Raw genomic sequence first — 13,760 nt, forward strand, 5'->3', positions numbered from 1 at the left:
ACAAAACACTTTCTCCATACTATGCACAAAGTCTTCGATAAATATCGCCACCAGACACACCCTCAGACCAAAGAAAACAAATCACTACACGCTGCTCTTCTTTCGTGCAAATCACAAGTGGGGCAGCCATGTTTTCTTGCACTGCAGTTACAAATGAAATAACGCAACATGTGCAAACCTGCACAGCAGTGACTGGGGAGACAGCGACCTAGTACGACAAGCGTTGATAAGACAGTGCGGCCAACAGAAGTTTTAATATAACTGGAGAGCGGATAATTTTTGACTCGTAAATAGAAGGGCCTGTGAGACTTCACTGTGTGCAATACTGGAATTTTGTTCCACTGTGACCTGTTGCTTTTATGAATCTGTTGCAGTCTTGAGAATGATTCAATACACCTATACCTTCCTCGACCAATGCTGTATAGAATAGTGAAAACCCCATCAAAATCCGTCCAGTGGTTCAAGAGATTAGCTTGAATGATATATAAATATGTGCAAAGGACATTGCTCATTGCCATGTTCGGCAGTTGGGGAGGGGTGCGCATGGAGGCTGTGGAAATATGCACAGGTGCCCCAGCCCCGGCTTCATGCTGCTGATAATGCTTATGGTAGCTGCAATACAAATCTCTCATCCATGATCCTCCTGCACATCCCAGTGGCAGGGTCCCAGCCAGCTGCAGGGGAGCAGCAGTGGTGGTTGTTGTGACACTGGAGAGATGCAGGGGGCAGGAGTGGGAAGCAGGGGGTTGTGGTGAGATGCAGGGGACTGTGGTGACATGGCATTGGTTGTTATGAGATGCAGGGGGCTTTGGCAAGATGAAATTGCTTCTGTGCAAAGCCGGGGCGGGTCGCTAGCATATAATAAACGTGAAAGTGTGTGTGTCTGTCTATCTGTTTGTACTTTATGCACGGCCAGTTTTGGACCTAGCTCCACAAAATTTTGCACGGTGGTGTAGTTTGACCAGGATTAGGTTTTTGGCTATGTTTGAAGTTTGTCAGGGCCATGTAGGTCAACATTGTGCTCACCAAGTTGGCCGTGGAGTCTCTGATTTTAAATTTTGGTTTAAGCATGTTTACTCAGGATGTCTTCCTGCCTACAACTGCACTGATCTCAAGGCACAGGCTGATATGTACCAGTGGGGGCTGGCAGTGCTACAATGGAAGAGCAGTGAGTCGGAGGATTAACTGTCACACTGCACCTGCACTGACAGTTACTAATTTCCTCCAAGCACATTTTCATATGCCATGGTCTCCAATGTTGATCTGCAATGTAAAAAAATGAAGGCTGCAGATGTACTTCAAGATCCATTCTTCAACCCGGGCAATGCTGGGTATCCCAGCTAATATCTATGTAAAAACAAATGTCCTGACCGACTGGCTTATTGACTCAACAACGCCCAGCCCATTCCTCTTGACTGATGATTTTTTTACGGCAAAAACGTTCAGAAATTTCCGGGTCTGCAGGAGAATCTGGGGAATCAGGGGAGATACATTCTGCACATGTGTATAACAGATTTCCTCTTCAAAAACACAGCGGGGCGGTGCGGTCACACCTTGTCAGCTGAAGCACAGTTGGCTGCGTTCGCATCCCATGCAACCATGTCAGTAAAATGGTTACTGTCAACACTATTAAGTGAATTTCGGGGCTGATTTGCAGAAATAGGTGTATTTAATAAAAGTAGAAATAGGTGTATTTAATAAATGTATTCCATGTAAATACTAACACCCATGTAATAGGCTCCGATTTGCTGTTCCCAGTGTGATTCTGATGAGATAGCCACTAGATTTAAAGGGAAAATTAGTCTTATGGCAAAAACAAACTAATTTTGCCTTAAAGCTAATTGCCGCTTGAAAACTAGACCAGCAAATCGAATCCTATTAAATTTTGGTCCATGAATTTAATGCTGAGGCAGGTTGGTGGACAATTAGACTCTTTTAAAAAACTTAAATACTATTAATTAAATGTCAGGGCACGCAGGTTAGAGAGAAATAAGTCTATTTCCTCAATATGCAAAATAATTAACTGCGACAGACTTGAGTCTTTAAAATATTACATTCACATTTTCCTAGATAACGGCATGTTAAAAAAGAAAGAAAAAAATGTTGTAATTAAAGATTGGCTCCATACAATAGATAACATATAGATTGGGAGTATCTTAATTACAGCAAAATGTGATGTTGTATTAAGGAATGCTGCAAAGATCCTGTAATACAACTGGTCACCCTCATCAACCTCCCCCCAAACAGCAAAGAGGCATTTTATATGTTCCTCCCAATTATATGCCTCATTCAGATAAATAGTAATGGGTCAGATCATGATGTGTCGAGAACATTGCTTCTGCTTTAAAAACATTACTAGCAGTGGACTAATGGATCATTTTGAAGGGGGGAAAGAGGGGAGGGGGTCCTGGAATAGAGAATCCTTATGAATTATAGGAGTGGCAGTACATACAGAGGAGGTCATGTTCAAAAGTTGATATCTCTATTAAGTAAAATAGCCCTTAATCCAAGAGGACCACTCTAACACCAATATTCACAATCAATTGCGAGGGAAGGAACAAGTCACAAAAATATCCATTTGATATTGTTGTATTTATTGGGTTCTGAAACAAATACACATTCACATCCTCTTGAGTACAGTACATTTGGCACAGTAATAATGTTTAGGATGAAGTAACACAAATGAATGGCAATAGATTTAAAACACCGATAAAAAAAAAAAAAAAAAAGTGTCCTGTACAAATAAAGCATCACAATACAAAAACAAAATACGTTTTATATTTATATATTTAAATGTAGCCAGAACTATTTGCACATAATTTATTAGAGGTAATTTTCAGCTTTTTCCTTTTTTTTCTGTAATGTTTGGAAAGATCCTGGTTTATCAGGATATGGGTTCCATCAGCGAATGCAATAGGATAAAGCAAAACAACAATTATCTTTTTTTCTTTATCACCCTCTTTTGGCAGTTTGCGCAAAACATAAAAATACATATCAGGCAAAAAAAAAAAAAAAGAGTAGATTTTTAAAAGTGTAACAGCACATCCACTAAAGAAATAAATCATATTATATATATATATATATATATATATATATATATATATATATAAACACTGGCAATAAGGGAGTTTATGAAACTAATAGTAACAGACTACCTTGTGTAAACCCTTTTGAGAATCAAATTATATACATTAATGTAACATCCACCTGTACAAGAAGCTTTGCTCATATTTTCTTGTAGATTACAATATCCCTAAATAAGTGGATGCAATTGGGAGGCCTTATGTAAGCTTAGCTTGTCCAATTAATTATCCTTATGTGCAGGGAATATAAAAGTTGGCTATGGAAGCTGTCCAATGAAAATGACCCATTCTATTATAACCCACCCCTCCTTTCCAGATTTATTACATGCAAATACTTATTTCTGAGCTAGTCTTAGCTATTGAGCTAATAGGAAGGGCGCACAGCATTGTTATCAGTTATTTGCCTGGAGGTCCAGAATTGAACTTGGCTGAAAGAACATAGGGCCAATACAAAAAAATAATGTGACTTGTTATTTTTTAAATTATATTTTGTCCCTACAATGAGATGATACAATTTAAAAGCTATTTCTGTGCTAAAACTGAATTCCAGAAACAAGTGTAATTTCCAAGTCCATAATGTTTTGGTTTGATAAATTAAAATAATCTATATTTTTTAGGCCAAATATAAACGAGCCTTAACTCATCTACCAAACAAATGAGCTAATATATTTAGCAAAATATTCAGAATTTTAAAATCATTGTAACAATATATAATTCCACCTGAGTTTATATAAAATAAAACAAAAAGAAAAACAAACAAGAAAAAAGACAATATGGAACTGTAGTTTATATTTTGTTGCCATTAAAACACAAAACTGACAAAAGGGCTCACCTCATAGAGGACAAGAAAACAATGGCACGGAGATACCAATGTCCAAACCTAATAGCAGCAGTGCTAGCAAATACATATAGTAAACCTGTAAAATTGTACCATTTATATGCAGTAATAAAGCTTCCTAATTAACATGTAGTTATTTGTGTTTACATTTAGCCTGACCCCTATATTCACTGAAGTTTTATTTCCTTGCTCAAGACTCTGGATTTGGTGATATCACCAGGATCGGCTGAAGGGGAAGGTAACTGAAGGAAACTAAAACAATTTTATTAGGTCATGAAATGCGTTAAAAGGCTGAAATAGCATATAAGTAGGCTACAAAGATCTCCCAACTTGATGACACAGACTTTTCTACACAATGAATTAAAGCAAAAAATTATACCAGTGTGTTGCTGTTCACATGAATTTTTTAGAAAGCTAATTTTGTGGTGCCCAAGTGTATTGCAATTTTGACCCCCAATTAGTCCATTTGAGACACAATTGATTACAAGTTGCAGCGCGCATGGGCTTAAAAAGACAGTCAATCAAAATTTTTTCTTGATATCCGTCAGATTGTCAATTTGTAAAGCTCTCTAGCCAAATATGGGCCTGATTCAGGGATGTACGCTATTCCGATGTTTACGCAGTTATGCAATAATCGGCAATCTGCACATGTGTCTGAGTCGCACTGCGCATGGACCACAGTCTGTTACCGTAGTCGCTCACAGCGACTATTTTAATGCAGGTTGACTGACAGTTGGACACCGTATGGGGGAGGTAAATGGAAAGTGGCGGCAAACGCAAGTGTGGAGTGACTGTTCTCGTGGATCCAAGTGTGCAAATAACATGTTTCCGGCATCTCAGTATATGCGGCCATTATGCGTGACCATAGGGCTACTCAGAAGTCCGATTATCAAAGTAACTGCGACCGCATCTTTGTATGCGATCACTTGGATTCAATACATATCTCGGCGGCTGCAACATTTGTATATTCTTGCAGAGATGCCAAGAACAAATTCACAGCAGCAACAACATTAGCGACCATTTCTGAATCAGGTCCTATGTAGTCATCTTCTCTTGCACTAATATTGTCCTTTCAGGAGTAATTTATGAATGGCCATCATGAATCTTAAAGCCCTTTACTCAAGGGATTTTAACACATTTATGACCATAGTTTTTTTTATATATTAGTGATAATTTTTTTTACATGTGTTAATATATTTTTTTAACTAATATCTTAGAATAAGCTGAGTGGAGGGGTGAAAAGACCCCTGTTGACATTAAACCTAATAACAAGTCTTTGAAAAGCCATAGGGATTATCACAATCTCTGATCTCACAATAAAATGCTTAAAAAATTAGGTAGTTGTATAAAATTGCCAAGAATTAAGCTCAGATTATTAAAAAAAAAAAAAAAAAAAAGAAGCCTAAAATAAAACAAAAAAATAAATCTAAAATGAAAATGTTGCAGTGTGCTAGCACTTTTGCTTCAAGCCAGTATTCCTTCCTATTCCTTCTGTTACAAAGTTCTGAAATACTATACAATAGATCTAGTATAGCATAATATATGTTTACATCTTTTAAATCAAACCAATAATAATAATATTAATAATAAAAAAATAATCTCTCACAGAAACTTGAACCAATACACATACAGAGTATTGCACATTGACCTTATTATAATTATTTTTTTTTTCTATGGACTAGCATTTTTTAATTTTCTGTTACATGCAGCAGTTGATACCTTTATAATGAATAAGACTCCACAGGATTTTGCAGCAAACACTATTTACAAAATATCACCTGTACAAAAAGGCAAATAAACCTTCCTTAGTGCCACTTTGCCACTCACAAGTATTTTTGTGTGTTTTTTTTTTTCAAGAAGCAGGAGATTCATATCACTTAAAATGAATCCCATTAACTGCTTAAAAATCAGTCCAGTAAAATACATCGGAAAATGTAATACATGTATACACACATACACAGAGTACTTCTGCAAGTAAAAACATACGTAACACTGTTAGCACATCTACAACAAGAAAATTTGCCACAGTTACCGTTATTCAAATTTATACACAAAATAAACGGAAACAATGTACAGTTCCTAAGAATGTCAGTATCAACGTTTGATCATCTATGCACTTTTCCTTAAGTGTCATATCTCAGAATTTGTCTATTCCATTCTGCACATCACATTGCGATAGTAGACAAATCGAAGAAAAAAAAACAACATAGTAGTGCTAGAGTTTATTTCAAGTGTGCAAGAGTCACACGAGTGCAGTAATATGCTTTCAGGGCTCTTTCACAATTATTCGCTATATAGCACCTTTCACATGTTAACAAAAATTTGGGACTGATACAAGTCAATGGCGCCATTATCACATTTTAATGCTGCATTTTAGACTGCAGCATGGAAGATTCCTCGTGAAAAGTGCTTGGAAAACACAGTAAAATTGCATGAATATGTACGCATTTGTTTTCATGCATTTTTATCTATTTTCCCAGCGGATATAAGTGAAAGAGCCGTTAAGTTTAGGGGCATGGTGTTATATAATGCTTAAAGCTTATATCACCATCAATACTGACCAAGAATTTCTTTGTGCACTCTATAGCAGGTTTAGGCAGCTCTCCAGTTGATGCGTATTTACAAGTCCCAGCTTGATCTGCCGGTCAGAGCTGAAAGTGGCAAGTTGCAACTTGCAGTTTCAGAGCCGTGAGTTGCCTAAGCTATGCACTAACGTTGTAGCCCTAAGTGTTTCAACCAATTCATTGACAAGGGAAAACAGCACAAACTTATTCAATCCTTAAAATAAAATAACACTGGATAATTCTGAAACAGGATTGTATTATTTTACGGACTTTAAGAACCCTGTATTATAGGCTTTGGAGAATGTAATTCTTCCAATAAAATGTGTGTGACTTAACAAAAAAAATAAAAAATAGATAATTGTATAAGGTTTCATCATCTCTACAGCTAAATTACTTTAGCCCTTAAAACACTGCCTAAAAATAATGGCCCGAAGCTGTAAGGTCTGGAGGACATGCCTGGGTTATTTGAGATTATAGGACATATCCACCATTAGATGCTTCTCTTTAAAAATGCATCCCCTCGTGTCATATTTGTCTGGGCCAGTTAGGCCACTAGGGAATTTAAGATAAAAAAAACCCATAATACATAGAGCTGGGCACAGTGGAAAGATCTGAGAGTTTTGCTCTTCTGTCGCACAGCGTAATGTCGGCGAGTTATTTTTGCGATGTAAAGACAAATCAGGTTCCACTTCAAAGTCCCAGCATTGTTGGAGACGAGACTTTCAAATAAATGTTCGATTCTCCAAGAAGGCTCCCTGGTTCAAAACAAGGTATTTCCAAAGGAAGGGGTCCCCATGATGCATGGACAGGGGGAAGAGGGGAGTGTTATAGTCTTTAAAAGACTTTTGCAGAAGCTGGAGATGCATTACAGCGCCATATGGAAGAAAACAGTGTTGACAACACAGCTTGTTTGCTGATCCTCATCAAATATCGGACAATCTCAGAATGTCAGTGGAATTGGAAAAGTGTCGCTGATCTGCAGAGTTCAGGCCAACCTATAGCCATGTGCACAGTGCATGTTTCCAGCTCTCTATAGGGCTCCCTGACTTTATCGGGGGTTAAAGGGATCAAAGAAAAAAAAAAAATATTAAAACATTCACACTTCCTTGTCAACCCTGATTTGCTTTCCTATTGTTATGTATTCTGTCACTTAAAAACATGAAAGAAAGGAAAATAAGTTAAATATTTTTTTTTTCTCAGATTGTCTAGTATTTTTTATGGTCACCGACCAGGCAGAATATTACAGCTACGGTTTCAGAAACAAAACACTATTTTGCATTGCTCTGTAAAACGGAAAATAGAGTGCCTTCGGTTAAAAAAACAAAACAAACAGCAACAATAAATAGTTTCTTTACACAAGTAGCAGGCTCATAATTAAACGAGTTTGTATTGATCCGCTGAATCTCAGTCACGTGTTTTGTCGCCATAAGACTACTGCGTGAGGGCGTAATCACGAAGTGCCTGTACATCAGGCCAGGGGTTCCTCTCCGAAATAGGAGAAGCCTTCAAATTCACCCTGATTAATTTGTTTCACTATGGCTTCATCCACCAGTGTCAGAACTGGTTCTTCTCTTGTGAAATCTTGGTCGAAATTATTTACGTCACGTTTGGTTTTCTGGAAGGTAAACAGAGAATAGGTCAGAATATATGGTAGAAAATAATATACATTAATAACCCCAAAGCACCCTCTACAGGACTAAGAACCCATTATTTATAAACATAAGGTGACCTTGGATATTTGTTTTATATACAAATAAAAAGGACTATTTCGTAAATATAGTGCAAGCCTATCTTTTTTTTACTACGCTAGGGAAATGCACGTGTCACACTGCTCATAGAGGAGCCAGGACCTCACAGATAGCCCCTGTTACCTGTATAATGGCAAAGAACTAATCTTCAGTTCGCCCAGAATTCTATATAGAACAATTTGCTAGATCTGATTGCTATCACTTCTCTTTTCTTTGGAAACCTTGGCGACACTGTTGACAGGTTTCAATAGAGGAAGGAGAACCCCTGGGGAAGTGTCGGACTGGGACAATCATGACGGGGCCAATGGGGAATTCAGTGACAGGGGCCCTTGATTAAGAGGGGTGACCAGCCACCACAGGGGGTGTGGTCAGCCCCCACAGAAGTGTGGCCAACCATTGGATAGAACATAGCCTCCAGACAACATGGCTAATTCACTGCATGGTCTGGGCCCCTTTTATAAATATATACAGTAAATACTGGTAGTTCATGTAGTGAATACACCACAGTCCTGGGAATGCAGTATAATGTAACATATGTATGATAATAAAGCACATGATGGTGACCATGTCTATATATGTACCACATTAATGCATTCTAAATATGATAGGAGAAACACCAGCCAGTGTCTAAACTCAATGAGGACTGGATTAGGTCTACCAAAGGCCAAATACATGACAAAAAAAGGTTCAACCCAAAACTAGAGGTGGGGGTGGGGCCCTCGGGCAGTGGGGCCCACTGGCGATTTCCCATGTATCCCTGTGGGCCAGTCCTGCACTGCCCTGAGGCTACTAAGATCCACAGAGGTTCTAGAAACTCTGGAGCAGAGTTACTAAGACGAAGTTTATCAAGGCCATCGATGTTCAGTGCTGTTGGCCAATAGATTTAAAACTACAACTGTAATAAATGCCAAATCAGGCTTGTTTAGCTTTCATTACAATTGCCGTTTCTAAATCCATCAATCATCGGCAACTTTGAAAACCCAATGGTTAGTAAGTCTACACACCTGTTTCTAGAATAAGAATTGTATATGTTTTAAGAGTTAAATAACTAACAACGATAATAAAGACTTTAATAAAATGTGTAAAAAATACAATGCCAATACACAAAAAAATAAAAAAAATAAAATTTTTTTATATAAGATTATAACACTTACTAGTAAAAATAATGTACACACATACAATGCATTGTAGTCAAAAGGACATTAGGGTTAGGCTGCGTATGGATTGAAGGGTTAGGCTGCGGGTGGAAGGGCGGATTAGGCATGAAATACTCTCCCTAATACCGGAGAAAAGGAGGTCTGACCCGGAAGTCACAGTCACATGACCTCCGGTAACTCGAAGACGTCACTGCAGCTATCAAGAGCAGGTAAGTCACCATTTGGCCACCAGGGATGATATGTCACATTCTAACATTCTAGCATGTCGACATTTTACAATGTCTACATGATGAATGTCGCCCTATCTGTTGGCATTCTCATGTCGACATATTAAACCCAACCCCAAACATTTTATATTTCACATTCATTATGGTAATTATTGATAAACCATAATTCTTGCCTTGCCATGTAAGTCCATAGCATTGGGACTACACATAAAATAACATAATAGTGGACAATTAGTCATTTAAAAATAATACATACATATAGATATCCGCTAAATAACACAGTAGTAATGTATAATACATTCCTTGCTTAATAATTAATGCAGCTATTCAGCCATGTTTGAATTTCTTCAATGGCGGCACTTAACCACTGTAGTACAGGAATAATAGTTCAGTCTAATTTGGCATGGGCAGTATAGCAGTGTGAACGCACAATAACAAATACATATATTGAAGTAAGGCTAAAGCTGGTCATACACTACATGACAGTGCAGCCGTCCACCCGGCATGAGCAACTGACCGATAATCAGACTGCCGCCATTAACTGCACGATGTATGGAGGCGATCTCAGGGCCTGATTCAGACCCGGTCGCATGCGCTGAGCGATTGCAACTGGGTCGATGGTGGCCCACAGCGCATGCGCACGACGTAACAGGCTCCGTCGTGCGCATGCACGAGACCCAGCTAGCGACGGGCAATCCGTCGCTCCGGGTCTCGCACCAAAGGGGGCGAGCTGTCGATGTTGAGTGACAGCTCGCCCCCTTTGGTGGGCGGGCCGGAGGGATGGCTTCCAAAACGGAGGCGTTCCCATGAGAACGCCTGCCATTTGGGGGCGGCCCCACTGACATCACGAGTGATGTCAGTGGAGAGATTCCGGCTCTGTTAGAGCCGAAATCTCTCTGGGGCTTGCGGCCACGAGACCCTACCACAAGGGTCTCGTCGCAAGCCCGATGGTCGCGATGGTCTTGACCATTGAGACCATCATCATGGCCGCTCGCAATAGCTGTTGGTGGTCACCCACAGCTATGCGAGCGGCCAAAAGGCCGATCCAAAAAAAAAAAAAAAAGCCCGGCCCTGATTCAGAGCGAGCGGCTCTGAATCAGGCCCTCAGTTCACAGCCTGCAGTTGTCTGAACGATGGCTGCGTGGGTCGGGCAGGTTTGATAACCAAATCAAGCTATTCAGCTGCTTTTCAGCCGTGTACATGCTGTGAATGACCAGGTCCATACAATGAATGATAATCGTTCAAACCAGTCAGGTTGGCTGGTTTATACAAGTATTGTGCAGTGTATGGCTAGTTTAAGTGTGCGGTATAACACAAGCAGAGTACAGCAAGAATGCAAAACCAAAGTATAAGTGTTTACTTGTGATAACAATCAATAATCTGACTAGGAAGGCAGCAGGAGCAGCGGTTGCTGGCTATGAATACAGTAGGAGGGAATGCAGAACATTGTAGAATTGTAAAACATATGGCTGTTTCTTTCACAATGCAGGATTTAATGAATGTATTATGGTGTTTTTATATATAGGAGATACACTTCCTCAGTATTCCCTAGAGCTTTGTTTTAGTCTCACAGCCTGATCTCTTGTCCTATTGTTACTGCCAGCAGTTCACTCACAGCACACACACAAAAAACATGTTTATGGAAAATAAACTGCAATGGGCATGGCTATTCAGAACATGGTGTTTACTGGAATAGAATAGTGAACACGAAATGGGTTCAAATCCTGACAGCGGATGCCCGACGGGAGGAGATCCCGACTGGGGAAGGTAAGTACCCTAACCCTCTCTTAGTGGTGCCTAACCCTAACCTCCTAGTGCCTAACCCTAACCTCCCCCTGGGGGTGCCTAAATCTAACCCCCTCTTACCGCTCCCTAAACCTAAGCCTCCCGGTGGCGGTGCCTAACCCTAATATTTCCCTAGGGGTGCCTAACCCTAAAGCTGCATACACACATAAAGATTTTCTGTCCAACCAGCCACCTAGTTGATTGGTTGGAATGAAAATCTGGTAAGGTATGAAAGCAAATGACAATCAGCAATTTGCTCCCAAACGCCGGAAAATGGCCAAAAATAGTTGTTTAAACAAATTGTTTAGATAAAAAATGTAACAAACTTGTCTGATGACCATTTTCATCTGTTTTCTGGCATTTAGGAGCAAATTGCTGATCATCAGTTACTCCCATACGTTACCAGTTTTTCTTTCCAACCAATCAACTAGTTGGATGGTTGGACAGAAAATGTTTACGTGTGTACCCAGCCTAACCCTCCCCCCTAGGGGTGCCTAACCCTAATCTCCCCCACCCCAAACCTAACCCCGCTAGACTCCTATTCCTAACCCCGGTCTCATAACTACATCCCGTGAACACATGTACTGTACTGTCACCCATAGCAGCCTATCAGTTGTAATTTGTTTTTTAGCTGCACTAGAAAAGTAAGTGCATATTCTCAATCCAGAAAGAATCCCGGAGTGGAGATGCACCTGACCAAATGCGCGGTTTTTACGTCATGAGGTCCCACCCCCATCACGTGAAAATGCTGCAAATCGTGGGTCCGTGAGAAAGGGAAGGGGCTAAAAGAATGAAAATCGCTTTACTTGAGGTCTGCCCCCTCCCTACGGACTTGTGGTTCCCAGTATTGTCCTCTCCTCCCGTCTCCACTCGCTAACAAGTGGGTGGGATGCGGAAGATCCACTTTGCCAGGGGTTTGGGTGACTACCCGAAAAATCGGGGAGTCTCTGCACATTCTGGGAAAGTATGTACTTATTAGTAAGGAGCTGATTTACAGTTGTACGCCAATCGGAAACAGATACATCCACTTTGCATACTTAGAATAAAAAGTCTGTACTAAAAATTGTATCTATGCAACCGCTCACATCCATATGCTTATGAAATTAGCCATCAGCACGATCAGTGCACATGTGCACCAGCCGTATACCTGGTGCAGGAGATGTTTACGAAATCCAGACAGATCACTGTGTAGCCTCACCTCTATATAGCCTGCAATTTCACCTACTCTACTTGGTGCAGCCCTGTTACACCCACTCAGCCACAACTTGCTATACCCCCCCCCCATGGAATTAGCCAGACCCCACAAACCACACACCCTGTGCTGACCACACCCACACAGCACTGGTCACGCTCCCACATCAGTAGTCACACCACCAATAGGTTCTTAATATATTTCAGCTCCAGGCCCATGTGGTCCTTAATCTGGCACTGATCAGGACAACTCTTGTATTTTAGAGGCCTATCGGCCTATCGCAAGTTAACTCCCCCTTAATTTATTTGCTCATACACGTGCACCCATTTTGGCAGATGGTTATACCCCTTCAGCGGGCCCCTACTATTGCAATCCCCTAGTGGGCCCTTCATGCTCCAGTCTGACACTGGCCACAAGTCATACTTGCCTACCCTCCCGGGACCTGCGGGAGGCTCACAATTTTTCGGGTAGACCCTGCACCCCCGAAAGAGTAGGCACTTCTCCTGCATTCTGCCCACTTCCTAGTGAAGTGGGCAGAATAGGTAGAATATTCCCTGGGATCGGGGGGTCCATGAATAGGTGGTGCCGCCTAAAGACGGAATTCAATGAGAGTAGCATCATTTGGCCGCGCCGCCTACGGCAAATTACCGTGAGGGGGCGGGGCTTAATGATGTAACCCGTCCGGCCCCGCCACCAACACTGCCCACCTGCTTCTCCTTCCCAAGCTTCTCCAGGGGAGGAAAACTTAGAAGTCGGCAAGTATGCCAAAAGTGGATAGGATATAAGGCTGGGTTGTGTACCACTCTGAATTACTTGTAGTTGCTATAAGATGCGTATATACGAGGCTGCAGGGCATGAGCAGTGTGAAGAAACTTGCAAGATTCATTTGCAAAATTGTACTAGGCTCTAAATGTTAGAATCTGGTTATGTAACACTTGTGCACACTGCAACAGGTCAAACAATACAGCGTTTTAAAACCTCTGTGCCACGAGCTGTTCCCAAGTGTGCCACCGGAGAAGCTGCACCAGAGATACCGCGCCCACAGTAAAACTCCTAACTTTGGTTCAGAGCAGCGCTGGGCTCTTCCAGGTGGCTCAGTCACTGCCCGGGCCGTTACCAATGGAGACGCGGCAGCATGACATCATAAGTTATGAATGCCGCATCGC

General features: G+C 40.8%; 1 protein-coding gene across 1 annotated transcript in view; it reads right to left on the reverse strand.

Moving 5' to 3' along the window:
- Positions 1 to 2,573: 2,573 nt before the first annotated feature.
- The window catches only part of PRKCE (protein kinase C epsilon), a 432,697-nt gene continuing 421,510 nt past the window's right edge, over positions 2,574 to 13,760 (reverse strand). The window contains exon 15 of the mRNA XM_088477268.1: positions 2,574 to 8,100. Within this exon, the coding sequence (XP_088333394.1) occupies positions 7,954 to 8,100 (147 nt within the window). The 3' untranslated portion in view covers positions 2,574 to 7,953. The remainder of the gene's footprint in view (positions 8,101 to 13,760) is intronic.

Source organism: Taudactylus pleione, unplaced genomic scaffold, assembly GCF_031769625.1.
Source record: "Taudactylus pleione unplaced genomic scaffold, aTauple2 ptg000201l, whole genome shotgun sequence".
NCBI lineage: Eukaryota > Metazoa > Chordata > Amphibia > Anura > Myobatrachidae > Taudactylus > Taudactylus pleione.